The sequence below is a fragment of the Rhinoderma darwinii genome, chromosome 6, assembly GCF_050947455.1.
Source record: "Rhinoderma darwinii isolate aRhiDar2 chromosome 6, aRhiDar2.hap1, whole genome shotgun sequence".
NCBI classification, from domain to species: Eukaryota; Metazoa; Chordata; class Amphibia; order Anura; family Rhinodermatidae; genus Rhinoderma; species Rhinoderma darwinii.
The window spans coordinates 145,009,454-145,036,834 of NC_134692.1; the positions used below are offsets into that span (position 1 = coordinate 145,009,454).

General features: G+C 46.9%; 2 protein-coding genes across 2 annotated transcripts in view; one reads left to right on the forward strand and one right to left on the reverse strand.

Annotated features, from left to right (window-relative positions):
• LOC142656075 (nuclear factor 7, brain-like) lies at window positions 1-11,681 on the reverse strand. Its single transcript, XM_075830943.1, has 9 exons — window positions 11,172-11,681; window positions 10,353-10,427; window positions 8,673-8,833; window positions 2,176-2,631; window positions 1,998-2,093; window positions 1,653-1,886; window positions 1,512-1,534; window positions 1,302-1,432; window positions 1-687 (listed from the first exon to the last, which is right to left on the reverse strand). Exons 1-9 carry the CDS (start codon window positions 11,386-11,388, stop codon window positions 149-151), a joined length of 1,932 nt encoding a protein of 643 aa, XP_075687058.1. The 5' UTR covers window positions 11,389-11,681; the 3' UTR covers window positions 1-148.
• The window catches only part of KAT8 (lysine acetyltransferase 8), a 16,438-nt gene continuing 642 nt past the window's right edge, over window positions 11,586-27,381 (forward strand). Inside the window, exons 1-10 of the mRNA XM_075830955.1 lie at window positions 11,586-11,949; window positions 20,843-21,095; window positions 23,148-23,222; window positions 23,295-23,470; window positions 23,870-23,923; window positions 24,013-24,177; window positions 24,570-24,800; window positions 24,875-24,968; window positions 26,996-27,146; window positions 27,222-27,376. Coding sequence (XP_075687070.1) covers window positions 20,858-21,095; window positions 23,148-23,222; window positions 23,295-23,470; window positions 23,870-23,923; window positions 24,013-24,177; window positions 24,570-24,800; window positions 24,875-24,968; window positions 26,996-27,146; window positions 27,222-27,376 — 1,339 coding nt within the window. The 5' untranslated portion in view covers window positions 11,586-11,949; window positions 20,843-20,857. The remainder of the gene's footprint in view (window positions 11,950-20,842; window positions 21,096-23,147; window positions 23,223-23,294; window positions 23,471-23,869; window positions 23,924-24,012; window positions 24,178-24,569; window positions 24,801-24,874; window positions 24,969-26,995; window positions 27,147-27,221; window positions 27,377-27,381) is intronic.

Consider the following 27,381-nt stretch of genomic DNA (forward strand, 5'->3'; position numbering starts at 1 on the left):
GTCATTAAACACATTTTATTTCCTTAAAAAAAAATTGCAGATATCTGTGTTGTGAACTAAACAAGAATTCTAAACAGCAACATTTCCACAGTATGTCCTGGAGTTACAAGCAAAACAACAAAAACATTTTAGTATAGGAGCAGTGGTATCAGTTGTGTACAAAACGCAGGGGGTGAGCATTGAGACCGGAGTCATGCAGGAATGGAGACAGGTAAGGATACAGCTTCTCAGTGAACGTAGCCCTGAACGTGTAGATAGCAGACATGTCATCAGCGTTGTAGAAAGAGATCTGACCTCCCTCGTAATCTACGTACACCCCGATTCTCTTCGGCTTGGCGTTCAGGACCAAGGTCTTGGAAGGAGACTCCAGAGCTTTGTAGGCATTGCCGTTCCTCAGCCAGATGGCCCAGTAGCCATTCCTGGGGTTCAGCTTGATTTTACCCTTGCGGTTGCTGGACTCGCTGGCCATGCCAACATCCCAAGCGGTCTTGTCTCCCACTTCCACCTCCCAGTAATGACGGCCAGACTCGAAGCCCTGCGATCCCAGGACCAGGATGCACTGGCTGAAGCGTTTGGGATTGTCGGTGACCGGGAGTTTAACATCTCCATATTTAACACTGGTCATATTATCGGACATTACCAGGTTTGGGTGTGCAGTGACGGGATCAAGCAACATTGGAGTCAAATCTGGACAAAGGAAGAAAGTACAAATGTTTAGAGCAGTTTATGGTTTGTATCCTACAGAGCGTTTAAACAATTTGTTGAACAAAAACTGGATAATATGAACGTGAGACCAGGATCCTTCATCTCTACAAACTTTCCAACGCCCATTGCACATCAAAGCTGCCAGCAGCCTCTATAATGGCAGCCTCCTGAAGACGACAGCAAACATACAAACCTCAATGCCGACTTTATTATATTTATTAACTAGTTACTAGTCAGCATAATGAAGCCCATGCTGTACATATTTTGCTGTGTTCCTCAACACGGCACCAGGAAGTGCAGAAACCTCCCTGTCCCATGATCACTCCAGAGCGGAGAACCTCGAAACATTTACATCCATATATGTGACCAATATCAACGCTGTTCTGAGCTGCGGACTTTACATTTAGATCGTACAGGACGCCACCTAGTAACACAGGCGTATCATCTTTTGCCATCTCCTACAAAAACACGAGGACTCGTTCCAAAAACTATAGGAGACTCAGTAGTGAAGAGGGCAATCACGTAGCTTTGTTGTTTCTTATACAAAGGATTTGATGGAACGAGTAGCAAATATTGCCAAATGGGTCAGTACTTACGTGGTACAACAAAAGATTTCATCTGCGTCCAGACTGTGTACTGAATGGGCCCTCTAAATGTTCCTTGACACAAATCCTTGGAGAGTAGGCTATTCCCTGAAGACATGACCTCTTTCTGCTGTGACTGGCACCTGGAGAGAAGAGTGCGAGACAATCAAGTGATCTGGATTTCTAGACATTAGACCGTAAAATACTAAAGCAGAGACTTACGTTTCAATGAAAGACTTGATGTCCTGCAAGAGGGGGAAAATAAAATAAGGTTAGTAATAGAAGGAGAAGCAAAGTGAGGAGACAAGGAGCCAACACCATAAACCCCACACCGGTTATGGGATGGCGGGCAGTGGCACTTACCGTGAGGAAGGAGATGGAGTCGGCATCGTTCACCCTCTCGTTGGCCATAGTGATGGTCTGTTTAATGTTGTTCTGGTTGTCCTGCATCTTAACCATGTTGGTCTCCATCTCTTTCAGCAGGTTTTCTCCCTGTTCCTGAAGCTGCTCCAGAAGCTTCTCCTCTCGCTCCTTCAGGAACGAATGAAGCTGCTCAAACTCCGACACAATGTGCTGCTTAAACTCCGATATGTTGGTCTGCAGAGAAATCAAGTTGTTGTAAGTGTTATCAATTTATTATTCATGAAGATGGATAAATGGTCTGTCTAATAACACATCTTGTATGGATTACAGGGGCGGACCACCCACCTTGTGCTGCTCAACCTTCTCGTTCTGTTGGCTTGTCAGCTGTTCCGTCACCTTGAGGGCTTCTTCTAATGGTGCCACAATGGCCGATAGCTCTGCCTGGAGGTTAGGTAATGAGAATGGCAAGTCAATTTTAGATCTCTGGTTGGGACAATCTAAAGTGTATTTCCTTACAGCTTACCCTGTACACCGCCACTGCATCCAGGATGGGTAGGAAGTTGTGACTTGCGTGTTTGAGAGAGTCCCGGCAGATGACACAGCTCAGGGTCCCATCATCCTTACAGTAGAGCTTCAGCCTCTCATCGTGCTCGGGACAGTTCTCTGCCGGTTTAGGCTTCTCAGAAGGTTTCGCCGGGGTCAGGACAGCGGAGGAACCAGCCGTCTTCTTCACCAGGTTAGCCAGGGCTCGATTGGTAGTATACCTCTTCTCCGTGATGACTTCCTTACAGTCAGGGCAGGTAAAGGATTCCTGGCCATTCCAGGCCTTGTCAATGCAGCTACGGCAGAAGTTATGGCCACATTCCACCATGACGGGATCTTGGAAGAGCTCGCTGCACAGAAGGCAAGTCAATTCTTCAGCAAAGTCCCCAGACGCCATCACCGAATTGGTTGCTGGAGCAATTTCAACTTTCACTTTCTAGAACAGATAATTGAGGGTCAGTGAACATTTCCTTCTGAAAGACGAACACGCATAACGGTTACACTCCATACCCGAGATAGGAAGGAATAACCTGCTTCTGCTGAGGGGAATGAAGAACGTAAAGGGCATTAGTCAGTTTTTAGTAAGTCTCTTCCAGCCCAACACTCTGATAATATATGGCTTTGAATTAACAGTTTGTAAAAACCGTCCACTATAGCAAATATAGGGACTGGCACTACACAAACAGAATTGGTGTCATCACATACCAACATTGCATCAAGTGACCAGTGAGACTGAATACGAGGTGTTGGTTAGACAAACATCCCAAGCTGGAATTTTCAGAAAATAAAAATAATGAAACAATTCATGCTGTTTATTTTGGTGTGAATAAAGCCCAGCAACAATATTCAGGAGGCGGCCTATGGGAGAAACTTTATATAAACGGGAGCACGACATGAGAGAATAAGAACGCTTCTCTGGTTTTACGGCTTGTACGGCAGTAGCGGACTGCATCAAGGAGCAGCGACACAGACATCATGCTCCACTGAGGCGTCATGTTGTCCAATAAAGCCTTCATCAGATAAGATGGTTGAATAAAGCTACATTCACACAAGCATGACAGATTACACACGTAAAAACCACGCATAAATCTGGCGTTATTGCATCTGCTTTGCGAGCGGCATGTATTTTTCACGTTCTCTGTGTTTTTTTTTTATTTTTCAATGCAATTGATGTGCAAATCACAAACACCACAGATGTGCAACCGTGTTCTGTTGGTGGTTAACACGAACCCATTGACTTCAATGAGCGCGTAGGTGCGTGATAACGCACCAATATAGGACATGCAGTGAGTTTCACGCAACAGACTCTTGCATGTGTGAACAGTCCCATTGAAAATCAATGGGTGTGTGTGCTGTGAGCGATTTCCACGCACAGCACACGGACGAGTTTTAGGCTCGTCTGAATGAGTCCTAATGGTCACTTTTTAAGCGCAGTTAAATGTGGAGGCTGCAAGAGATAAGTGACTGCTACACACCTCAGATGTCACTTATCTCCACTAAGCCATCGAATCAGAGCAGAAAAATCCAACATGACAACTGTGTGGAGAACGGACAACAAATACTAAGGCCTCATGCACACGGCCTTGCCCATAATCACAGCCTGCGATCGCAAGCACGGCCAGCCGCCGACACCCGCATTTTCGTGCCGTGCTCCCATACAAAGTATGGAAGCACAGCCCGTAAAATCAGAAAAGTAGGACATGCTCCATAATTCCCAGCACAGCTCCATGGCACGGACACCTATCCGTAGCGCTATGAAAAGGTGTCCGCAGCCAATAGAACCGGGCGGGTCCATAATTGCGGACCGTATTGCGGTCCGCAATTATGGCGTTATTTTTCGGTGTGCATGGGACTTAAGGCTGCGCCAGTCTTAATTAAAAACAAGCCAGAGTAAGGTGCGATAAGAGCCAATGCCTCTTAATAAATTTGTTGCATCTTCGGCTGTCAGTGCAACCCTGAGTGAAATATACGCCAGCCAGGATCGGCCATAGATTTTGGCTATAATTTACACCCGCTTCTGGCGTAAGTTCTAGTAAAATATGTCTGACCCACCACTTTGGACTAAGATTCACACCTTTTTTTGGCTAAAGCAGGGGGAAGGGGTCCAAAAGTCGCAATTGTTGCAACTTCTGGACCCTTTGTAACATTTGTAGACCAGAAAACTGGCGTAGGAACGTTATTAACTTTCAGGGTATGTTCACACGCTGAGCCAAAAACTTCTGAAAATACGGAGCTGTTTTCAAGGGAAAACAGCACCTGATTTTCAGACGTTTTTTGAGCAACTCACGTTTTTCGCTGCGTTTTTGGAGCTGTTTTCAATAGTCTATGAGAAAACTGCTCCAAAAACGTCCCAAGAAGTGTCCTGCACTTCTTTTGACGAGGCTGTAATTTTACGCGTCGTCTTTTGACAGCTGTCAAACGACGACGCGTAAATTATAGGTCGTCGGCACACCCATTCAAATGAATGGGCAGATGTTTGCCGACGTATTGGAGCCGTATTTTCAGGCGTAAAGCGAGGCATAATACGCCTCGTTTACGCCTGAAAATAGACAGTGTTCACATATCTGCAAGAAAATACAATGTGAGTGTACGAGGTGTAAACAAACTCATTTCCACTTACAGCGGATTCGAGACATGGTGCAGATTTTCACACATATTAATTTCCAATCAGTTACCGTGTATGACACAAGCGTTACACAGGCAGCCAAGCACTCTCGACCCCTGGTAAGCCCATCATCACTACTTGCTCATTTTTCTTTTGTGCACTGCCTTATACTTTGGGTTGGCAACAACATAAAAGGACAGATCAGTGTTGTCATAGGAGCCATCTAACACTGGTTGCAAAGCTAACGGAGATTCCTAAGATTTGAGCAAAATTCAGGAGTGGAAAGGACCATTTTAACATTGAAGATATTAAAATACCGGATTAAAAAAAATGAACAGATTGCTCCTTTGGGACAGACCTCAATTCAATTTGTCCATATTTGCTACTGCTCCAAACATGTTCAATAAAAACCAGCGTCAGGAAAAAACAAAAACACAAAAAGGTGAAAAACAAAAATATATGACTATAAAAATCTGTTCTTAGATCATCTTTTTTTTTCCCTTTTAATACCCCAAAGTAAACAAAACAGAAAGGTTCCTGACGAGTATTCGTTACTGGAGTCCTGGGATGATCTTTGTACAAATGCTGCAGAGCCATTTGCCACCCCTTAAGGAGACTTCACAACGTGTTATTTGTGTGATTTTACATAGGACTGCAGAATAGTCCACTGCACAGTCACACCACAGAAAGCCATTCAGATGCATAAACAAAGCAGCACCTGAGAGTTAGGGCGGATTTACACGAACGTGATATACGCCTGTGCAACGCACGTGATTTTCACGCGCCTCGCACGGACCTATGTTAGTCTATGGGGCAGTGCAGACAGTCCGTGAGTTTTACGCAGCGTGAAACTCACGCCAGGTCCTATATTTCTGCGTTTTTCGCGCATCACGCACCCATTGAAGTCAATGGGTGCGTTAAAAATCACACGCACCCACAGAAGCACTTCCGTGGGACGTGCATTTAGCGCAACAGCAGTAAAAGAATGAATGTGAACAGAAAAGCACCATGTGCTTTTCTGTTTACAAACATCCAAACGGAGTGTCATAATGATGGCGGCTGCGCGAAAATCACGCAGCCGCGCACACCATATGCTGCTGCCACACGGAGCTGTTAAGGGCCTTTTGCGTGGGGAAAACGCACACGCTCGTGTAAATCCTCCCTTACATGACAAACCAAGCTCTGCTGCATTTACAGGAACAGTGGGGAACATTTATCAATGCGATTACAACACTTTTCTCTTGCGGAACACAGAATATTTTTCAACTCGCCCGACCACAATCACAAAGTTTATGTCGTGTCTCACTGTGCGTTCCATTTAGTTTTTCCCCCTTTTCTGCGCAGAAAAACGCAGGTGAAATACGCCAAGTCCAAGCGAGCATAATTCAGTGGATGAACCCCATTCCCCAATCGGCGTGTGCCATGTTGTGGAATACAGTGCAAGCTACACTGCAGTTACATGCTGTGTCCAGCAGGGCAGGATCTCACACACTTGGCCAGATTTATACAGGAAAAATGTGAATAGAAAAATCCGTTATTTATTGTGACGCCGCCCCCGAGGAGGCAATTCTTTGTAATTGACGGATGGATCTTGGAAATGTCTTCAAGACATTTTCTTCAATTCTTAGAAGGGATTGTCCTCCCTGAACGACCTCTTCTCTAAATGAGGACCTGCTGGCGATCAACTGATCGCAGAAGGTCTCGCTTCTGAAGCCACCAGCCATTGCAGGAGAGATGTGGTATTACATGGTGCATATTCAGATAAATGGTCAACCACGTCATGGAGGGTTACGCGGAGTATGAGGCTGGGTTCACACGACCTATTTTCAGACGTAAACGAGGCGTATTATGCCTTGTTTTACGTCTGAAAATAGGGCTACAATACGTCGGCAAACATCTGCCCATTCATTTGAATGGGTTTGCCGACGTACTGTAATTTACGCGTCTTCGTTTGACAGCTGTGCAGGACACTTCTATACATTATATGCAGGGCACTTCTATGCCACGTAATTTGAGCTGTTCTTCATTGAACTCAATGAAGCACAGCTCAAGATTTACGAGCGTCTCAGACGGCTCGCAAAATGCGAGGAGCATTTACGTGTGAAACGAGGCAGCTGTTTTCTCTTGAAAACAGTCTGTCTTTTCACACGTAAATGACAGCTAGCGTGTGCACATACCCTAATAGAGCTGCTCATGGCATTGGCTCTCCACTATCAGAGAGGAAAAAAATAAATAAATAAAAAAAAATAGCAGCAACTACCGGGATATCCCCACCTCTGTAGGAAGTGGCGTATCACTAGGATACGCCATAACTTGTCTATGGGGGGGTCCTATCATGAGAATGAAGGGGCCCTTCAGTTTTTGCTCCGCACAGCATCACCCCCATTCAAGTACTGTGCAGAGTTCTGTTTTGACTTAAATGTCTTCGCACCTAGGTAAACGATGGCATATCACTAGGATACGCCAACACTTACAGATGGGGGGGGGGGGGGGAGTGTCACAAAAACCATCATGTGTGTGAAAGGGCCAGTCAGTATTTTCTCGGCACAGTACTTGATTGGGAGTGATGCTGTGCAGAGTATTGCAACTTGGCCCTGTTCACTTGAACAGGTTTGTGCTGCTAAACCAGGCAGCACCAGGGTGGAGTGGCACGGTGTTTGGTAAAAGCCTAAGGGGTGGCGCAGCCCCTTCATTCTAGTGATCACGCAGGTCCCAGCAGTGCAAAGTAAATAAAAGATGCCGCGTATTTGGTAATATAATTAACTAAGCATCTTCGTATATCCTGGAGGTTTCACAGGGTGGGGGATGGAATTGTGGGTTCAAAAAGCTTAAAACAGTGATTGCCACCTATGAAAAATGATTGACAAACATGATAGTACGTACCATCTCAGTATTAACCCCTTAATGACCGGGCCTGAAAAGACCTGAGCGACCAGCTCATTTTTTCTGTTTTTGCCTCTGCCTTTCAGCAGCCATCATTTTTTTATTTTTTCATTGACGTGGCGCGCTATGAGGCCTTGTTTTATACGAGAGAAATAGTATTTTTTTTCCACGCAGTTTCTTTTACACGGCGTGAATATAGGAAAAAGTGATTCTCGGCATAGTTTCTCTTGTTTATTTTTTATCCCGTTCACATTTCACACCAAATAACCTGTTAAATTAATTCTTCAGGTTATTACGGTCGTGTAGATACCTAAAATGTGTAGGTTTTTGTTTTAATGTAACGTGGGGGCAATAAAATATATTTTATGCAAAATAATGACACTATTTTTTAATCCCATTAAGGGATAACTTTATTTATTACTTATAATGTATTACCATACTCCTGTTTGCCAATACATTACACTGTCACTAGGACACAGGCTGTGGTTAGGGCAGCACAATATGTGCCCGAACAGCAGGCAAACGGAACAGACAGCCCTGGGGTCCTTTCTAGGTCCCCAGGGCTAACTGCAGAGGGATTCCCCGGTGTTTCATCGCATCACCGGAATCCCGGTGATGCGATCAAAGAGGGGAATTCTCTTTGATCATGCCGCTGTCACGGACCGCGGCGATCAAAGGGATAAACAGCTGGGGTCCGAATGTTTTCCCGACCCCAGCTGTATTCAGGAGGCTGCTCGGAGATCAGGAGCTGTTCGCTAGGATGAGTTCTCAGCAGCCTCATCTACAGCGACACCAAAAGAAGTCGTCGTAGACTGGGAACCTGCACCGCCTGACGTCAAAAGCCGGTGGGCAGTCGGGAAGGAGTTAAAGCAAAGAGGATATAAACAGTTTATTCATGAAAACTGAGACAAACAGGACGATGTACTACAGACTCTCCCCAATGAGGTGGCGAGCACTGGTGGAGCAGACAGATTTGGAGCTTGCGTTACCTTAGCTTCCGGTTCCCCCTCCTCATTTTCCAGTTTCGGGGAAGTATTTCCATTCTCTGCAATATCCGTGCTTGTACCATTTTCCACTTCAGCCTCGACCTTTACTGGCTTGGGAATCACCAACCGCGTTTTGTCAACCCACTCGTTTTGTCGTCGATTCACTGTGGGGGGGAGAATTTAACTTACAACATAATTTCATTATATAACGAGGGGGGAGCATTGTGGGCTCCTGACCGAGCTCTGACTTACCAAGCTTTACAGGATGGCGCTTCTACACTGCTCATCGAGGTCACCAAAATCGGCACCTGCAGTATAATTGCGCCTATAGGCTACAAAACTGCAATATTGGGCAATGGAGCCGAAACCAACCTAACCTGTTACATGAGGATCTTCTTGAAACATCCAGGAGAAAGAAAAGTTCTCAAGGATAAGAACGAAAAGATAGAATGATGAGCAATGAACCAGAAGACGCGTGTCGCCCGAACAGGACACCTGGTACCAAATTTAAAATAAAAACAATTGGCTGGGTACACAGCTAAAGAAAGACGGATTAGGAGACCGTCTGGACAAGCCCCATCTCAGGTTGTAGGAAACCCTCCGACCACGAAGTAGATTACGTTAAACTCTACTCTGCAGTGCCACTGAAAGAAAAGGTGGACAGGACATCCATTGCGTTTGCTCACACCACAGACACTGCAGACTTCTAGTGCAAAGAGTTATAAAAAATAAAGACGCAAGAAAAAAACCAAAAAACAACTTGGAAGGTTTTCTTTAGCACCGGGTACAGAAGCAGCAGGTGCTGCAACTAAAGATATGGGGGCCCAGAGGAGGCAGCGGAAACCAGGCTAAAATAACAGCAGAAATGAAGCCACGGGGCTCAATAACAGAAGCTTCTGGACATTCAGGTGTTAACTTGGTTTAGCAAGAGATGATTTATTTGTGAGCAGTAAGAGTTGGAGCCATTGTGGAACGCATTTTCCTTTTGCTACTGATGAGTATTCCCCCGACGTGAACTTGACAAGCAATACAGTGACATACGCCAACCATGGATCACGTTAGAAAAAAAGTATATTGCGTGATATATACATGTCCTTTTTTTACGGCGACCCACAGTATGGTAAAGCTCAGTCTGCTGCGCTTTCCTATACAGTAAAAAAACACCAGTATGGACAGTTTAGACCTGTGGGGTGAATGGGAACCCATGCCTAATTTCAGCGTAGGCATCTTTCCAGGAGCATACGCCAAATATGTTCACTAAACGTAATGTGAACACATCCTTACCGCTGAAGTCGCCTATAAGCAGGAGGTAAACAAGAGCAGAGAAAGTGCATTCGACCCGGCACAGAACAAGCAGGGAAGTGTAGTCCAATGTCCAATAATATGGACTACTCAGACTGGCTGCACCGGACCTAGAGAAAAATGTAAGTGCCAACGGCTTGTCACGTCACCGGCTATTCAGGGGCAACTGAAGTTCCGCTTGTATTAATGACCGTTCAAAAGCTTGATGTTTGGTTTAGACGACCACAAGACGCTGCAGAACTTATACATGTCTATGGGCACGGCGCCTCAAATAACGGAGGTGTTCACTTAATCCTCATATCTCCCAGCTCAGACAGGAAGAGATTTACCGGAGCAGGAGCTGCGTCACACCCTCCCCCCATTATAGACGCCATTACTTACAACCAGCGTAATGCACATAGAACTCTTCCCTGCCGGCCTGCTTGTTCATTCTGGTTTTCACAACTTCAGCTTCATCTGTTAGAGGGAGAAAAAAAAAGTTACAAACTCCATAGTGGGGGGGGGGGGGGGGTTGGGGGGGGGAGTCATTTACAGCCATAGGATTTGAACGCGGCAGCGGTCGCTCTATAGGCGAACAAAAATAGAGTGCTGCACGGCCGCTTGCTATTGGTAGCGTGGGATGGTCACAGGAGTGTACACAGAAACAACAAGACCCCACTGAGCGAAGACTCCAACTAATGACCCGTACTGTAATCATGTTTTCAGTAGTTCCACGGAGAGGCAGGGACTCCTAGCGTCGTACATAACTATGATGAGCCCGGCTCCCTGCAGTGTGTTCGGTCCGGGACTTGCGGCCGAAATACGTTCCGTCCATTATGGACCGAACATGCTCGTGTGAATGCAGCCTAACACACGACCAATCAGCATGTAGAGACCGCTAAATGAAGTATTGTAAGGGGCGGAGCTTTCATATTCATGAGCCTCCATGTCTGGTATATATGGTCAGGAGATCTAGATATATGGATGGGGAGTTGTATATATGTAAGGTCGCAGCAGACTGTAGGATACATGTGTAGAATATGGAGGGGTATACTTTTGTATATAGATGTAATACATGAGAAGCGTAGGAGGTATATATTAGAATACGGAGGGGATATACACACAGGGGTATATAGCGGTGTGTGTATATATGTACATGGAGGGGTGTATAGAGGGATATATAGACGCATACAGGAGAATTACATGGCGGTGACTACTCACGGTAGGATCCGTCCTGCCTCTTGCAGGAATACGAGGCCCCGACCTCAACCACCACATCTTCTTCCTCCTCGGCGCCGTCTTCTTCTCCTCCGTCATCATTCTCCTCGTCGTCTTCGTCCATGGGCTCCTCGGGGTTGTTGTCCGCCTCCTCCCCGGCCGCCGGGACGTCTTTCTTCTCCAGCTCTGAGGAGATTTCAGCCTTCGCTGCAGAGGCCATAGCGACAGAACACGTGATCCGGGGGAGAGAGCGGGAAACGGCGGGAGGCCTGGAAACTATCTCCTCACAAAGGGGCAATGTGGAAACCGTGTGACGAGAGCGGCGGACACCGGGCCAAGGCGGAGGATGACGAAGAGACGACGGCGGCGGCAGCAGCAACGTGTACCGGCTCCTTCACTGCGAGACCTCTGCTGGACGGACTGCACATGCGCCGGTTCTACACAAAAGCTAGGGAGGAGCTTTGCGCGGATGCAGATGGTCGCCTCCACACAATAGAAGCGCCACAACTGTGCCCGGGATAAAGATGGCCGTCACGTCTCAGCGCGTGCCACTCATCACATGACCAGCTACTAGTGACGTACTTCCGGCAGTAGTTCGCGGCCTACGTTTGAGTGAGGGAATCTTGAGTAGTGTTTTCTATCCCCGAGGAGGCAGCTTCCGGCCTGTGAGGGATTGTCCGGCCATTGTCGTGTCCACAGGAAGTACCGGAGTTGCCTTTTACTTCGAGGACAGGATTTACAGTGGAGTGACGTCAGAGGAGCCGGTCATGTGATTGATGAGGTAACGTATGATGAGAGGTGTCCATGGAGCACAAAACTACAACTCCCAACATTTCCAGTCTTCTGTCCTGTAGTTTTACATCTCAGACACCCGAGCGCTCGCCCGAGTTCTGGAATGATCTTTGGTTAATATTATTGGCGCTCACACTCGCTATTGACGTAGCAGCGGAATGTCTCGGTGTAACGGCGCAACTGTAGATTGAAACTTCGCAGGTGATCCGGGCAAAAAAAGGAAGAAAGAAATGTTTTCTAGAGCAGGTGTAAAGCCCCGGAGAGGCGGGAGGCTGTGCCTGTGCAGCAGCACGCATGTCGCTGGCGGGGGAGATGACGATTCGCTGCTCTTTCTATTGCAGCCTTTAAAAGCCATTTTTTCCGTTGTCGCATTTATGAAGCCATGTTTTTGTTTTTTTCCGTCCACATTGCCGGGTGCGGACTTGTTTCTTGCGGGGTGACTTGTCATTTTCGTTGGTACAGTTTTGGGGGTACATATTTAATTAACATAATTTTTTTTTTTGGGGGGGGCGGGGTGGAAAAAGACCGCAATCCCGCCCTTGTTTTTTGAGTTTTAATTTTATGCTGCTCTCCGTACGCTGTAGATAACGTGTTGTTTTCTGCGCGCCGGTGCGGTTACGGCGATACCGGTTCTGTGTAGTTTTTTTTTGTTTTACACAATAAAATTACTTTTGAAGTAAAATAGTTATTTTTTTTGTCGCCGCTTTCTAAGAGGCAGACGTTTTTTCTCTTTCCGGAGATGGCGCTGTACGAGGGCTTGTTATTTGCGGGACAATGTCGTTTTTATTCGTACAGTTTCGGCGTACATGGGATCTACGTTTTTTTGGGAGAAAAGAAAAAAAAAACGACTATTTGAAGATTATTTTCAGGGCGTTTTTTTTGAAGCGTCAATGGAAAGCAATCATTGGGGGGGAATTTGGTTGTTTTCCGTATAGTAAAAATATCCGCTCGTAAAACACTTGTACGCGACGTCTCTTCTTTTTTCCAAAGCGTATTATTAATTCAGCGGTGTAATAACGCCTTCGTATGATCTGCGCAGTCTGTTTACTATTGAAAGGTGTTTGCAGGTGGATTTCGACTCGTAGTGCGAGCGGTTTATGCGTCAAAATATGGAGTGTGAACGTTTCCTTAGGGCTTGTACAACCAGGATCGGAGGTTTCTGCGGTCCCGGCCAATAGAGCAGGAGCACGCCGGTCATTAGGGACCCGCTTCACCGCCATGGGACACCCGTGCAGGGCTTAGACTAGGCCGCCGTTATTGGCAGTCGATAGGGGGTTAATAATAGATTGGAGAGGTGTTGGTCGGTTTATTGCTAGTCACAGTGAGCGCGCGAGCGCCTGCGTGGGGAAGGGACGGAGCGTGCGGGTCTAATGGATGCCGACATCAATAGAGGGAGAACGTGGAGACGCTGAATATCCCGTCAGTCTTCGGGGAGGGCGGTTTCTGGGGTTTGGCTGGCGATTGTAGGACGAATTTTCCGATCGTTGGGAAGTTTTTCCTTTTTTCCCTCCTCTTAGGCCTGGTTCACACGGACTTTTTTTGCAGGCAGAATAATCCGATTTTGACCCGTCTGCACTCTCTTTGCCGTGTTTTTCACTGCGTTTTTTTGACCGACGTCACCATTGAGCGCCGCGGGAAAAACCGATGCGAAAACAGCTTCCTCTGCCTCTTATTGAGGTCAATGGGATGTCCGAGACGGAAACGCATGAAGGCAGAGCGTGGCGCTTTTTTTTTCCTGCCAGCGTTTTTTCCGCTCGTGGGAAATAAACAGCCCCCGCCTCCCATTGAAATCAACGGGAGACTATTTCGGCCGTGTTTTTTTGCGCAGTTCCCGAAGCCATTTCCGTGTCAAAAACCGCCAAAAAACTCCGTGTGATCTTGGCCTTCTATTCTTTGTGGAATTAAAAACGACATATCATTGAGCCAGGTCCGCACGTCACGGCTAAAATGCACATTTTTGACTGCACCGTGTGAACCCGGTCTGAGAGAAAATGTAATTTCTCATCCTTGTCCCCCCCAATTCTAATAAATGATTCATCACCTAAAATAACGGAATTAACCCCTCATTGACCGGCCCTGAAAAGGCCTTAATGACCGCCATAACTTTTTTCTTTGGCGCGGCTGTGTGAGGCCTTTGTTTTATAAACCTTTTACATTTCATTTTCACTTTGTTTTAATTCCTGTATAACCCCTGAAGGCCTTGTCCACACAGCGCAGATTTTGCCTGCACTTTTTAAGCCAAAAGCAGAATGTGATCCAGGAGAGCAGAACTACAAGGTCTTCATTTATAGATTTCTTCTGTTCGGGTTCCGTTCCTGGCTTTGGCTTATAAGAATAAGGCCAGAGGGTGCAGTCACGCGGCGCGCGGTAGGTTTTGTCGTATACGTTTTCTGTGACTGAAAATCCGTTTCATTGATCTGAATAGAAGTCCCAAGAAATTCAAACCCCTTCTGCAGAAACCGTCAGAGGAATGGAACAGATTTTTATTTGCCGAAAATTTCTCCAACAAAATCTGCCACGCGTCGTGTGAAAAAGAAAAGGACGTTCAAAAAATGAATCCACCGTAAAGCAGAGACATGGGAAACGTTCGTAATACCACACAAAATCGTGAATATTTATCTGTCCTAGGCCCTAGGGCTCTTTCAGATGAGCGTAAATCACGTCCATCACACGGACTCCTGTACTTCAATGGGGTCGTTCACATGACCCTTGTTACAACGTCCCGCACGGGGGCATCTCTGATGTGATGAACGGCGGTTCGTTCGTGTGAATTCGGCCTCAGACGATTATTTTACGTCCGTGTGTTTTCTTTTGAAATAATTGACAGCGCACGGACCCGCGGTAATCAATGGGCGATGCACATGCGTGATATTTCATGTAGCGCGCGTCTCTGTGAAACTCACTGCATGTCCTATTTTAGTCCGTTTTAGCGGGTCAGTCTCGCCCATTGAAGTCTATGGGTGCGTGAGAACCGCGGACCGCACACGGACGACATCCCTGCGCTGTCCGTGTTTTACGCATCAGTTGCTTAAAAAAATGTAGAGAAAAAAACTACAAAGCAGAAAGTGCAGAAACACGTGAAAAACTGAGGCCACACGGAAATGAAATGCGTGAAATACGGTCAGTTTTTTGCGGACGTGCTCGTTTGAATAAGGTCCTACAAGCAGAGAACTTGAAAAATGCAAAATTTTTCAAAACTTTCTATACATTTTTTTTTTGTTTTTAAATAAACACAAAACTTATAAACTAAAATTTACCACCAAAATAAAATCGTGTTTTTAAAAACACCAGGTCAGAATCTCTCCAAGGCCTTGTTCACACAGTGCAGATTTGCTGCAGATTTTGCATGCATTTTTAATCCAAAACCAGAATTTGATTCAGAAGACCAGACGTATAAGACCTTCCTGTATACAGGTCCTTCCCCATGAATTAGAGGATCATCATAAAGTTCATTTATTTCAGTAATTCAACTTATAAAGTCTCTCGTATATTCTATAGATTCATCACACGCAGAGGGATCTCATATATTCTATAGATTCATCACACACAGAGGATCTCATATATTCTATAGATTCATCACACACAGGGGGATCTCATATATTCTATAGATTCATCACACACAGAGGGATCTCATATATTCTATAGACTCATCACACACAGAGGGATCTCATATATTCTATAGATTCATCACACACACAGGGATCTCGTATATTCTATAGATTCATCACACACACAGGGATCTCATATATTCTATAGATTCATCACACACAGAGGGATCTCGTATATTCTATAGATTCATCACACACAGAGGGATCTCATATTCTATAGATTCATCACACAGAGAGATCTCATATATTCTATAGACTCATCACACACAGGGATCTCATATATTCTATAGATTCATCACACACATGGATCTCATATTCTATAGATTCATCACACAGAGGGATCTCATATATTCTATAGATTCATCACACACAGAGGGATCTCATATATTCTATAGATTCATCACACACAGGGATCTCATATATTCTATAGATTCATCACACACGGGGATCTCATATATTCTATAGATTCATCACACACAGAGGGATCTCATATATTCTATAGATACATCACACAGAGGGATCTCATATATTCTATAGATTCATCACACAGAGGGATCTCATATATTCTATAGATTCATCACACACAGAGGGATCTCATATACGCTATAGATTCATCACACAGAGGGATCTCATATATTCTATAGATTCATCACACAGAGGGATCTCATATATTCTATAGATTCATCACACAGAGGGATCTCATATATTCTATAGATTCATCACACAGAGGGATCTCATATATTCTATAGATTCATCACACACAGAGGGATCTCATATATTCTATAGATTCATCACACACAGAGGGATCTCATATATTCTATAGATTCATCACACACAGAGGGATCTCATATATTCTATAGATTCATCACACACAGAGGGATCTCGTATATTCTATAGATTCATCACACACAGAGGGATCTCGTATATTCTATAGATTCATCACACACAGAGGAATCTCATATATTCTATAGATTCATCACACACAGAGGGATCTCATATATTCTATAGATTCATCACACACAGAGGGATTTCATATATTCTATAGATTCATTACACACAGAGGGATCTCATATATTCTATAGATTCATCACACACAGAGGGATCTCATATATTCTATAGATTCATCACACACAGAGGGATCTCATATATTCTATAGACTCATCACACACAGAGGGATCTCATATATTCTAGATTCATCACACACAGAGGGATCTCATATATTCTATAGATTCATCACACACAGAGGGATCTCGTATATTCTATAGATTCATCACACACAGAGGGATCTCGTATATTCTATAGATTCATCACACACAGAGGGATCTCATATATTCTATAGATTCATCACACACAGAGGGATCTCATATATTCTATAGATTCATCACACACAGAGGGATCTCATATATTCTATAGATTCATCACACACAGAGGGATCTCATATATTCTATAGATTCATTACACACAGAGGGATCTCATATATTCTATAGATTCATCACACACAGAGGGATCTCATATATTCTATAGATTCATTACACACAGAGGGATCTCATATATTCTATAGATTCATCACACACAGAAGGATCTCATATATTCTATAGATTCATCACACACAGAGGGATCTCATATATTCTATAGACTCATCACACACAGAGGGATCTCGTATATTCTATAGATTCATCACACACAGAGGGATCTCATATATTCTAGATTCATCACACACAGAGGGATCTATTTCCAGCAGTTTTTCTGTTATTGTTGATGATTATGGGAACAGTTACTGAAAACCCAAAATGTAGTGTCTCAAAGTCAGAATATTATATAAGCCCAATTTAAAAAACGATTTTTAATACAGAAATGTCGTCCTACTGAGAAGTCTGTCCAGTATCTGCCCCCAATACTTGGCCGTGGCTCCGACTCTACATGAATTACTGCATCAATGCGGCGTGGCATGGAGGCGATCAGCCTGTGGCACTGCTGAGGTGTTATCAATGCAGCGTGGCATGGAGGTGATCAGCCTGTGGCACTGCTGAGGAGTTATCAATGCGGCGTGGCATAGAGGCGATCAGCCTGTGACACTGCTGAGGTGTTATCAATGCGGCGTGGCATGGGGGTGATCAGCCTGTGGCACTGCTGAGATGTTATCAATGCGGCGTGGCATAGAGGCGATCAGCCTGTGACACTGCTGAGGTGTTATCAATGCGGCGTGGCATGGAGGCGATCAGCCTGTGGCACTGCTGAGGTGTTGTCAATGCGGCGTGGCATGGGGGCGATCAGCCTGTGGCACTGCTGAGGTGGTATGGGAGCCCCGGTTGCTTTGATATCGGCCTTCATCTCGTCTGCATTGTTGGATCTGGGGTCTCCTCTTCCTCTTGACAATACCCTACAGATTCTCTATGGGGTTTAGGTCGGGTGAGTTTGCTGGCCAATCAGACGCAGTGATCCTGTGGTTATTACACCAGGTATTGGCACTTTTGGCAGTGTGGGCAGGTGGCAAGTCCTGCTGGAAAATGAAATCAGCGTCTCCATAAATCTGTCAGCGGAGGGAAGCATGAAGTGCTGGGAATGTCCTGCTAGACGCTGCGCTGACCCTGGACCTGATATAACAGTGACCGGCACCAGCAGATGACACGGCCCCCAAACCATCACTGACTGCGGACACTTCACACTGGAGCGCAGGACACTTCACACTGGAGCGCAGGACACTTCACACTGGAGCGCAGGACACTTGGACTGACGCCTCTCCACTCTCCTCCAGACTCCGGGACCTTCCGAATGAAATGCAAAATTTACTTTCATCTGAAACCAGGACTGGACACCGAACATGAGGCCTTAAAGGGGTTTTCCCACCAGGGACATTTAGGATATATCCACGGGAAATGTCATAAATGTCAGATAGATGCGGGTCCCACCTCTAGAGCCCGCACCTCTGTCTAGAAAGGGGCCCCTAAACCCTGCTCTAGCTTTTGGTGTTACGGAGACAGTATAACTCGCTGCGCTACGCCGTTTTCGTATCTCCTATACTAGTGAATGGCGGTTACGGAAGCAGCTTCGCATGCGAGTTTCCGGGGCCGGGGGACAGCGGTAGCACCAAAAGCTAAAACATGGTTTATGGGGCCCCATTCTAGAGAGAGGTGGGGGCTCTAGGGGTGGGACCCGCATCTATCTGACATTTAGGACATTTCCTGTGGATACATCCTACATGTCCTTCATGGGAACACCCCTTTAAGAATGGGGCTTCGTGCCTGATGCTGGGACTTGTAGTTCTATTTTCTCGTTTTTTTTTTTTACATTGCCTAATGAGTAAAGGCGCGACCGTATCATTACCACATAAATGACAGGTGAACGAGGCCACGTCCTGAAGGGGTTAATCCTGATGTAATGAAATGTTCTGCTACTTCCTAATAGGCCTGTGGTCATGTATTTACCCCCCCCCCCCCCCTGTATTTGCAGGTGCGGCGCCCTGGAAGTGAATGGCACTATAAAATAAAAATAGGTAGATATAGAATATATAAAGATCTCTGCTTGCTTTTGGTGAATGAAAGCATTCATCGTTTACATTCAGAGACTGAAAACTCTTCCTGACCTAGTCCTGCTGCCACAGCTGACTGGCTTATATGGTAAACTGCAGCACAGTGTCATTACATGTATAGACCACAACTACAGTCTACACGGGTGTGTTCAGACGTTGCGGGTTTTCAGCGCGGATTGTGCGACAATCTGCAGCTCCGTGCATGTGGAGGTTTGTTTTTTTAAATCAACACATGCTGCGGATTCGTTAATTCATGACCGTCTTCGCGTGTAACACTTGGATCTCGCTGCTGAGGAACTCTACGGCGGACACGGGTCTGCAGGAGGGGTCTGCACGGAGTCCTCTATAGAAACCGCAATCACATGACCCACTCACTGCCGTGTGTATTGCCGCAGGCTGACATGACTTATTCCCACACAGGCGTTTTGCGACCTCACACGATGTCGTGGGACATGCCCCTCCTCCTTCATCGTGAGACGCTTGTTGAGATCAGCGTCATTTTCTCAGCCACCCTAAACTTTGTTCGCTTGTGCCCTCAATCTGATTTACCAGTGTGTCTGTAATACGTCAGTCTGCCTCTAGGTGGAGCTAAGGGCCCATGTAATGTCTGCGCTGCCCGATATACACAAGGGGTCCGTTCTCCCCTCTGGTTTATTGATATAATTGTCCTTTATCTACCGCAGAAGCTCCACCCGTCAGTACAGAGGTCTGTCAGTGCAGCGACAACACCTGTACGCCTGCTTCCTGCTCTTCGCTGCCGGTGGGCGGACAGCGCTGTGTTTCGTTTGCTCTTGGCTGTTGCTGTGCTAGTTCTTCTGCTGTTGTTATCCACTTTCATCATGGGGAACCCCTGAATCGGCCGCTTCTTAGCTCTGCTACATTAGGACAAAGCTGTGATAAGTGAATCCAGCTTAGTGGTATAGTCTACTGAAGGCTCAGGCTGGTGCTCCATCCTCCCACCATTCTTTACACTGCAGCTCTGCTTGTTTGGACTGGCTCATGTACATAAGCACAGGCTCAGCAGGAGGTCAGTACATGACCAGCTAATTTCCATGACAACAATGTCAAAATTATAATAAACGACAAACAAACCCCCAGTGAGTAGATCAGTAAATTGCTGCACATAGATTGAGGGGAGGAGCCTCAATAACGGGGAGGAGCCTGGAAACAGCAGGACATCAGCATTCCCGGTCCCTAACGTTTGCTGGGTTCAGCCTGATCTCCGCTGCTTGGGGGGTTGATGATATCACATAATGTATGTGACGTCCATTGTGTTGCTCACCTCGTTGTGTGTGAACAGCGTCCGGCACTTGAGGAAGCGTTGTGTACTCAGGGTGTGGGATCTGTACACATTACAGCGTTTATCTCCTGATTTCCTATTCATGTGTGTGATGTTCTTCTTGTGTTCTAATTGTTTGAACAATGCAATTAAATAGTTTTATACTCCAGTCACACCCAGAGCAGCATTCCAAGTGCTACTAATTTCCTGTTGGCACTGAGACTGCAGGTCATAAAATCTCCCTGTCATTCCATGCTGTATTTTGATCCAGGCGCAAAATGAACTGCATTTTCCACGATGCAATGCAGCAGAGTGGTGCATTATGGAGCCAAGCTGCCTTCAGGTGGTCTGTACGCACCGTGCCCGGGTTCCAGCAGCTTTTACATACCAGGTCATTGGTTTGCTGGTGCATTGTGGTCCGTATAGTCTCTCACCTGCTTATACTGTATTCTTTTCCTGCCCACAGATCCCAGTGGTGGCCATGGACGATTCCGTTCCGGAGGAGCACAAATCGGTGGCGCTCGCAGCCGGGGAGAACCAGCATGATCCGCTCCCGTCCCAAGACGATGGCCTGGAGCAAGGGAGCATTAAAGAAGAGGAGGACGACGAGGTCGTGTCCGGAGGAGAATCCGGCTCTGTGGTCACAGGAGGGAGAGACCCAGAGGTGACGGTGGAGATCGGGGAGACCTACCTGTGCCGGAGAGCCGACAACACCTGGCGTAAGTGACCCGGAGAATCTGCCGCTGATTATGGGGATACAAGTCAGGGGGGCGGCAGGTTCTCTTTAAAGGATAGCGACACCTTAGTACGGAAACTTTTTTTTTTTATTCATTTAATTTTCTCAATCGTCTTCATTATAAATTTCCTCCCATTTTGCTGCTGTCGAGTCTGGGTCGCTCCTTCATCTGGCTGGTTGTCCTGCTCCTGCCGACATAGATGTGATCTCACGCTGCTCCTGATGACGTCAGCTGCTCTCCCCTCCCTTCTCTGTGTTAGGCCTCATGCACGCATCCGTGGCCCTTTAAACGGCCGCAAAACACGGACCGCACACGGATGGCTTTCAGGTGCAGTCCATAGTTTTAATGGATCAATGAATAGAATGGCCGAGACTTATCTGCAGAAACGGACAGGAATAGGACCTGTTCTATGGCACGGCCACACGGCCCCGCAAAAAAAATGGAAGTGTGCATGGCCCCATAGAAATGAATGGGTCAGTATGCTATCCGGTAAAAAAACGGATAGCAGACTGAAGCATTTCACTGAAGTGTGCATGAGGCCTTAGAGATCACAGTGGGGAGGAGGTTGTATACAGCAGATCAGTGTGTGGAGAGGGGGGGAAGCATCTAAGTCTACCGGGAGGGCAGATTACACAGGCTTGTCAGTATCAAAGTGTAGATAGGGAGGAAAGAACAGGGGGAAGGAGGGGGAATCATACAGGATATCAATGTAGAGAGAAAGGAGAGAAGACGCTCTGCAGGGGGAGGGGGAATCATACAGGATATCAATGTAGAGAGAAAGGAGAGAAGACGCTCTGCAGGGGGAGGGGGAATCACACAGGACATAATGTAGAGAGAAAGGAGAGAACAGGCTCTGCAGGGGGAGGGGGAATCATACAGGATATCAATGTAGAGAGAAAGGAGAGAAGACGCTCTGCAGGGGGAGGGGGAATCACACAGGACATAATGTAGAGAGAAAGGAGAGAAGACGCTCTGCAGGGGGAGGGGGAATCACACAGGACATAATGTAGAGAGAAAGGAGAGAAGACGCTCTGCAGGGGAGGGGGAATCACACAGGATATGACGTAGAGAGAAAGGAGAGAACAGGCTCTGCAGGGGAGGGAGAATCACACAGGACATAATGTAGAGAGAAAGGAGAGAAGACGCTCTGCAGGGGGAGGGGGAATCACACAGGACATAATGTAGAGAGAAAGAAGAGAAGACGCTCTGCAGGGGAGGGGGAATCACACAGGACATAATGTAGAGAGAAAGAAGAGATGACGCTCTGCAGGGGGAGGGGGAATCACACAGGATATGACGTAGAGAGAAAGAAGAGAAGACGCTCTGCAGGGGGAGGGGGAATCACACACTCCTCAGCATCAGTGACTGTCAGGACAAGGGAGAAGAGATCCCTTATGGGCTGTAGGGGAAAGCAGTACAGAGATGTAGCTGTGCTGATACATGAGAGCTTGTGCAGACAGCAGCGTCCTGGACACAGACTTCACACCCTGCATGTATTTCTGGAAAGTTACACATACATGAGAAAAATCTAAAACTTGGAGCAAACTGCATATCAGGGAAGATGAAAATTGCAACATGAAGGTTTTTAAACTCCACGTAATATTTTTCCATATCAAATGTCCATAGGCTTTAAAGGGGTTGTCCGGGCATGGGGCGGTTTTTTATACTGATGACCTATCCACAGGATAAGTATAAGTTCTCTGGGGTCCGAAAACCCTGCACCAATCAGCTGTTCTGGCTGCCCCAGGCACCGGAAGTTACGAAGTGGTCGGTACTGGAAGCAGAAGGCTCCGTACACTATAGCGGCCGGTTTGGGTTCTTCCATCTCGGCTCTTATTCACTGCTGCACGGCCGCTATACAGTGTTCCTGTGGATATGTCATTAGCATGAAAAACTGGGCGATGCCCAGAAAATCCCTAAAAGTCATAACCATTAATCTAATCTTTATGGACACCATGGTGGGGGGTGGGGGGGTCACCTTTTGCCAGCAGTCCGTCTAGTGACTATAAAACGCTCGTCTTGTCTCGTTTCCAGACTCGGCGGAGGTGATCCAGTCACGGCTGAATGAGCAGGAAGGAAGAGAAGAATTCTACGTGCACTATGTGGGCTGTAAGTCACAACCTTTACACGTGGATTTCCCTGGGCGCTGGACTGCAGCTTGACCTCTTGTTCTACTTCTAGTTAACCGCCGTTTGGACGAATGGGTGGATAAAAATCGTCTGGCGCTGACCAAAACGGCAAAGGATGCGGTTCAGAAGAACACGGACCAATACTTGAATGAACTGTCCGAGCAGCCGGAGAGGAAAATCACCAGAAACCAGAAGAGGAAACACGATGAGATCAACCACGTGCAGAAGGTGAGCCGCCAAAATCACAGAAACCCGGGCTATGGCGTTACTGAACTCGCTATTTATACCCGGCAGCGCTGATATCGTTATAGTCGCGCCTCCCTGCAGAAATATCGACTTTTAACGCCTCGTATGTCTACGTATTATTCATGTGAATTACCGCAAATTACGAACTTCTCCTTGGCTAAAAACGCTCCGAGGAGGATTTTTACTATGTAGTGCGACCTCTGTCTGATCACGAGTGACTGAGAAGAATGACACGGACATTACGATAATCTTTCCCGCAGACGCCATGGACTCGATGGCGACTGACTGTTCTGTCGCTGCAGCCCCAGCTCTTCTGACTTCTTGTTGGGTTCACTACTTGTATATAAGTTTCTCCTGTCGTTCTCGTCCTATTTTTTCCAGACTTACGCAGAAATGGATCCCACCACCGCTGCGCTGGAGAAGGAGCATGAGGCGGTGAGTGCGAGCGCGCGCGTTACTGTGAATACTTCTCACCACACGGATGACTTTCTCGCTGACTTTCTTTTTTTTCTCTCAATCTCCAGATCACAAAAGTTAAATACGTCGACAAGATCCACATTGGGAACTACGAAATTGATGCTTGGTACTTTTCTCCATTCCCAGAGGATTATGGGAAGCAGCCAAAATTGTGGGTGTGCGAGTATTGTCTGAAGTACATGAAGTTCGAGAAGAGTTACCGCTATCACCTGGTAAGAAACCCTTGCAATTCCTTCTGCCGTCTGATAATTATCAATAACTTGTAAACCTGCATAGGACGAGCGCGTCGAGTGTACGTGGCGGTCCAGATGCAGGAGAAGACCGTGCGGGACATAGTCAGCGGCTATAAACCACGGCTGTCTATGTCCGTATGACGCGGAGTAGCTTTGTAAAGCCTTTGCTGTACACATTGACCACTGATCATGTCCAGTCACCTCCAGAGCTGCATTCACAATTCTGCTGTTACATGTACATCCAGAGCTATTTTCTTCCCCGCAGAGAGACATTACTAGAGCATTACAAGCCGTCTTCTCGTGAATATTGGTTGGTCTTAAATGTCTTGCTCTGTCCAGTCTTCACTTCAGTTCTCTTTGTGACTCTCCAGGGCCTGTGCCAGTGGCGGCAGCCCCCAGGGAAGGAAATCTACAGAAAGAATAACATCTCCGTGTATGAGGTCGATGGGAAAGATCACAAGATCTACTGCCAGAACCTGTGTCTCCTGGCCAAGCTCTTCCTGGATCACAAGACGCTGTACTTTGACGTGGAACCATTCGTCTTCTACATCTTGACTGAAGTCGACCGGCAAGGAGCGCACATAGTGGGGTACTTCTCCAAGGTAATGCCAGGAAAAGTGAATCTCTGATCTCTGCTCCCTGTCAGGAATAACTAATAGAAGCCGTGTCATTTCAGGAGAAAGAGTCTCCAGACGGAAACAACGTGGCTTGTATCCTGACCCTGCCCCCGTACCAGCGGCGCGGCTACGGAAAGTTCCTCATCGCCTTCAGTAAGTGTAGAAATTGTGTAAACCAAAGGCTCCAACCTGAGTCAATCAATTACTAATGAGGACAAATGAACCAACCAAACCATAAATGTCAGAGTAAACCCTGCCTGGTCCTGAGCCTGGCGTCCTCTGACGGTCATCGTCGTGAGTCTGGTGTCAAGTTTCCTTATTGCGATATCATCCCTGGTGTCGCGTGGTTGTGTTCTGCCTGCAGCTGCGCTCATACGGGGGTCATTCTGATAATTGCTGCTTATTTGGGACTTGCTTTATATGCAGTTCCACACGAAGGTCGGGTTCTCATGGGTCGGATACGCTACGTAAAAACTGCAGTGTATCCGAACTGGAACCCAGATCACCTTCCGCCTAAAAATGTGGTGCGTTTTTTTTCTTACGTAAGTTCGATTGCGGAAAGCAGCGCTGGGAGAAAAAAACAAAAGTCCACACATACCCTCTTCCCTCTTTTCTGTGCGTAGTCCGGCCTCCTAAGATGACGTTGCAGGCCATGTGACGCTGCAGCCTGTGATTGGCCTGTGATTGGCTGCAGCAGACGCATGGGATGTAACCTCATCCTAGGAGGCCGGACTGCAGGAAGGAGAGAGTTCTGGATCCGTTTTTTTTTTTCCTGAGTTGTGATTTTTGCAGTGGAATCGTTGCGATTCCGTTGCAACACTTTGCTTTCTGTTACGGGTTATACATCCCCATTGAATTCAATGGGTAAAACCCGCGAAAGAAAATCAACGAAAACGCTGCTTGAATTAACATGCTGCAGATTTTAATTCTGCACCACAGGTCAATTTATTAAAGTTTACGCTGCATTTTTTTTCCGCAGCGTGGGCATGAGATTTTTTAAATCTCATCCACTTTGCTGCTGCTGTAAATGCTGCGGAATTTGCGCTACGTGGAAACCCGGCCTAAGGCTGCATGTTCTGCACAGCGCTTTCTTAAAGGGGCCGCAGCAAACCTGTTAATCCTGTAATACACGGACGCATAGGGGCCGCCAGAGGGAGAGAGCAGCTGTGGGCACTGCTTAATAGAGGGGGAGAGAGCTGCTGTGGGCACTGCTTAATAGAGGGAGAGAGCTGCTGTGGGCACTACTTAATAGAGGGGCAGAGAACTGCTGTGTGCACTGCCTAATAGAGGGGGAGAGAGCTGCTGTGTGCACTGCTTAATAGAGGGGGAGAAAGCTGCTGTGTGCACTGCTTAATAGAGGGGGAGAGAACTGCTGTGTGCACTGCCTAATAGAGGGGGAGAGAGCTGCTGTGTGCACTGCTTAATAGAGGGGGAGAGAGCAGTTGTGTGCACTGCTTAATAGAGGGGGAGAGAGCTGTTGTGTGCACTGCTTAATAGAGGGGGAGAGAGCTGCTGTGTGCACTGCTTAATAGAGGGGGAGAGAGCTGTTGTGTGCACTGCTTAATAGAGGGGGAGAGCTGTTGTGTGCACTGCTTAATAGAGGGAGAGAGCTGCTGTGTGCACTGCTTAATAGAGGGGGAGATTGCTGCTGTGTGCACTGCTTAATAGAGGGGGAGAGAGCTGCTGTGTGCACTGCTTAATAGAGGGGGAGAGAGCTGCTGTGTGCACTGCTTAATAGAGGGGGAGAGAGCTGCTGTGTGCACTGCTTAATAGAGGGAGAGAGCTGCTGTGTGCACTGCTTAATAGAGGGGGAGAGAGCTGCTGTGTGCACTGCTTAATAGAGGGGGAGAGAGCTGCTGTGTGCACTGCTTAATAGAGGGGGAGAGAGCTGCTGTGTGCACTGCTTAATAGAGGGAGAGAGCTGCTGTGTGCACTGCTTAATAGAGGGGGCGTATTGTTATAGGTTGTGCAAAATGGCCATATCCTTCATCGGTCATTAGTCACACCCCGAGTCTCTGACATTGGGGCGCACAGAGCGTTACCTGTTTTTGCGCACATATATTTAGTGCCGGGACCGGGCACAATGTGTTTTCTAGGATAATTGTTCAGGAGGTGAAGTCAGAGCCGTCCTCTCCCCTCCTAGAAGTGGGTGACCCTGGTTATTGTCTCCTATGTCTCAGGTTATGAACTATCAAAACTGGAGAACACGGTGGGCTCGCCCGAAAAGCCTCTGTCAGACCTGGGTAAGCTGAGCTACCGCAGCTACTGGTCCTGGGTGCTGCTGGAGATCCTGCGGGACTTCCGGGGGACGCTCTCCATCAAAGATCTGAGGTACGTCTGGCTGCGAGCGCCGGGCATGTTCCCCGCTGGGACTTGTACTCATAGCCATCACTTTCACTCTTCCAGCCGGATGACGAGTATCACACAGAACGACATCATCGGGACCCTGCAGTCCCTGAACATGGTAAAATACTGGAAGGGGCAACATGTCATCTGTGTCACCCCCAAACTGGTGGAGGAGCACCTCAAGAGCGCGCAGTACAAGAAGCCCCCCATTACAGGTAGG

Excerpts from the sequence above, each read along its gene's own strand:
- LOC142656075 (XM_075830943.1), bottom strand. The coding sequence starts at position 11,388 with ATGGCCTCTGCAGCGAAGGCTGAAATCTCCTCAGAGCTGGAGAAGAAA. Across the intron at positions 10,428-11,171 it reads GAGGCAGGACGGATCCTACC|ATGAAGCTGAAGTTGTGAAA; the intron begins GTGAGTAGTCAC and ends TCCCTCTAACAG. Across the intron at positions 1,433-1,511 it reads ATCAAGTCTTTCATTGAAAC|GTGCCAGTCACAGCAGAAAG; the intron begins GTAAGTCTCTGC and ends TCTTCTCTCCAG.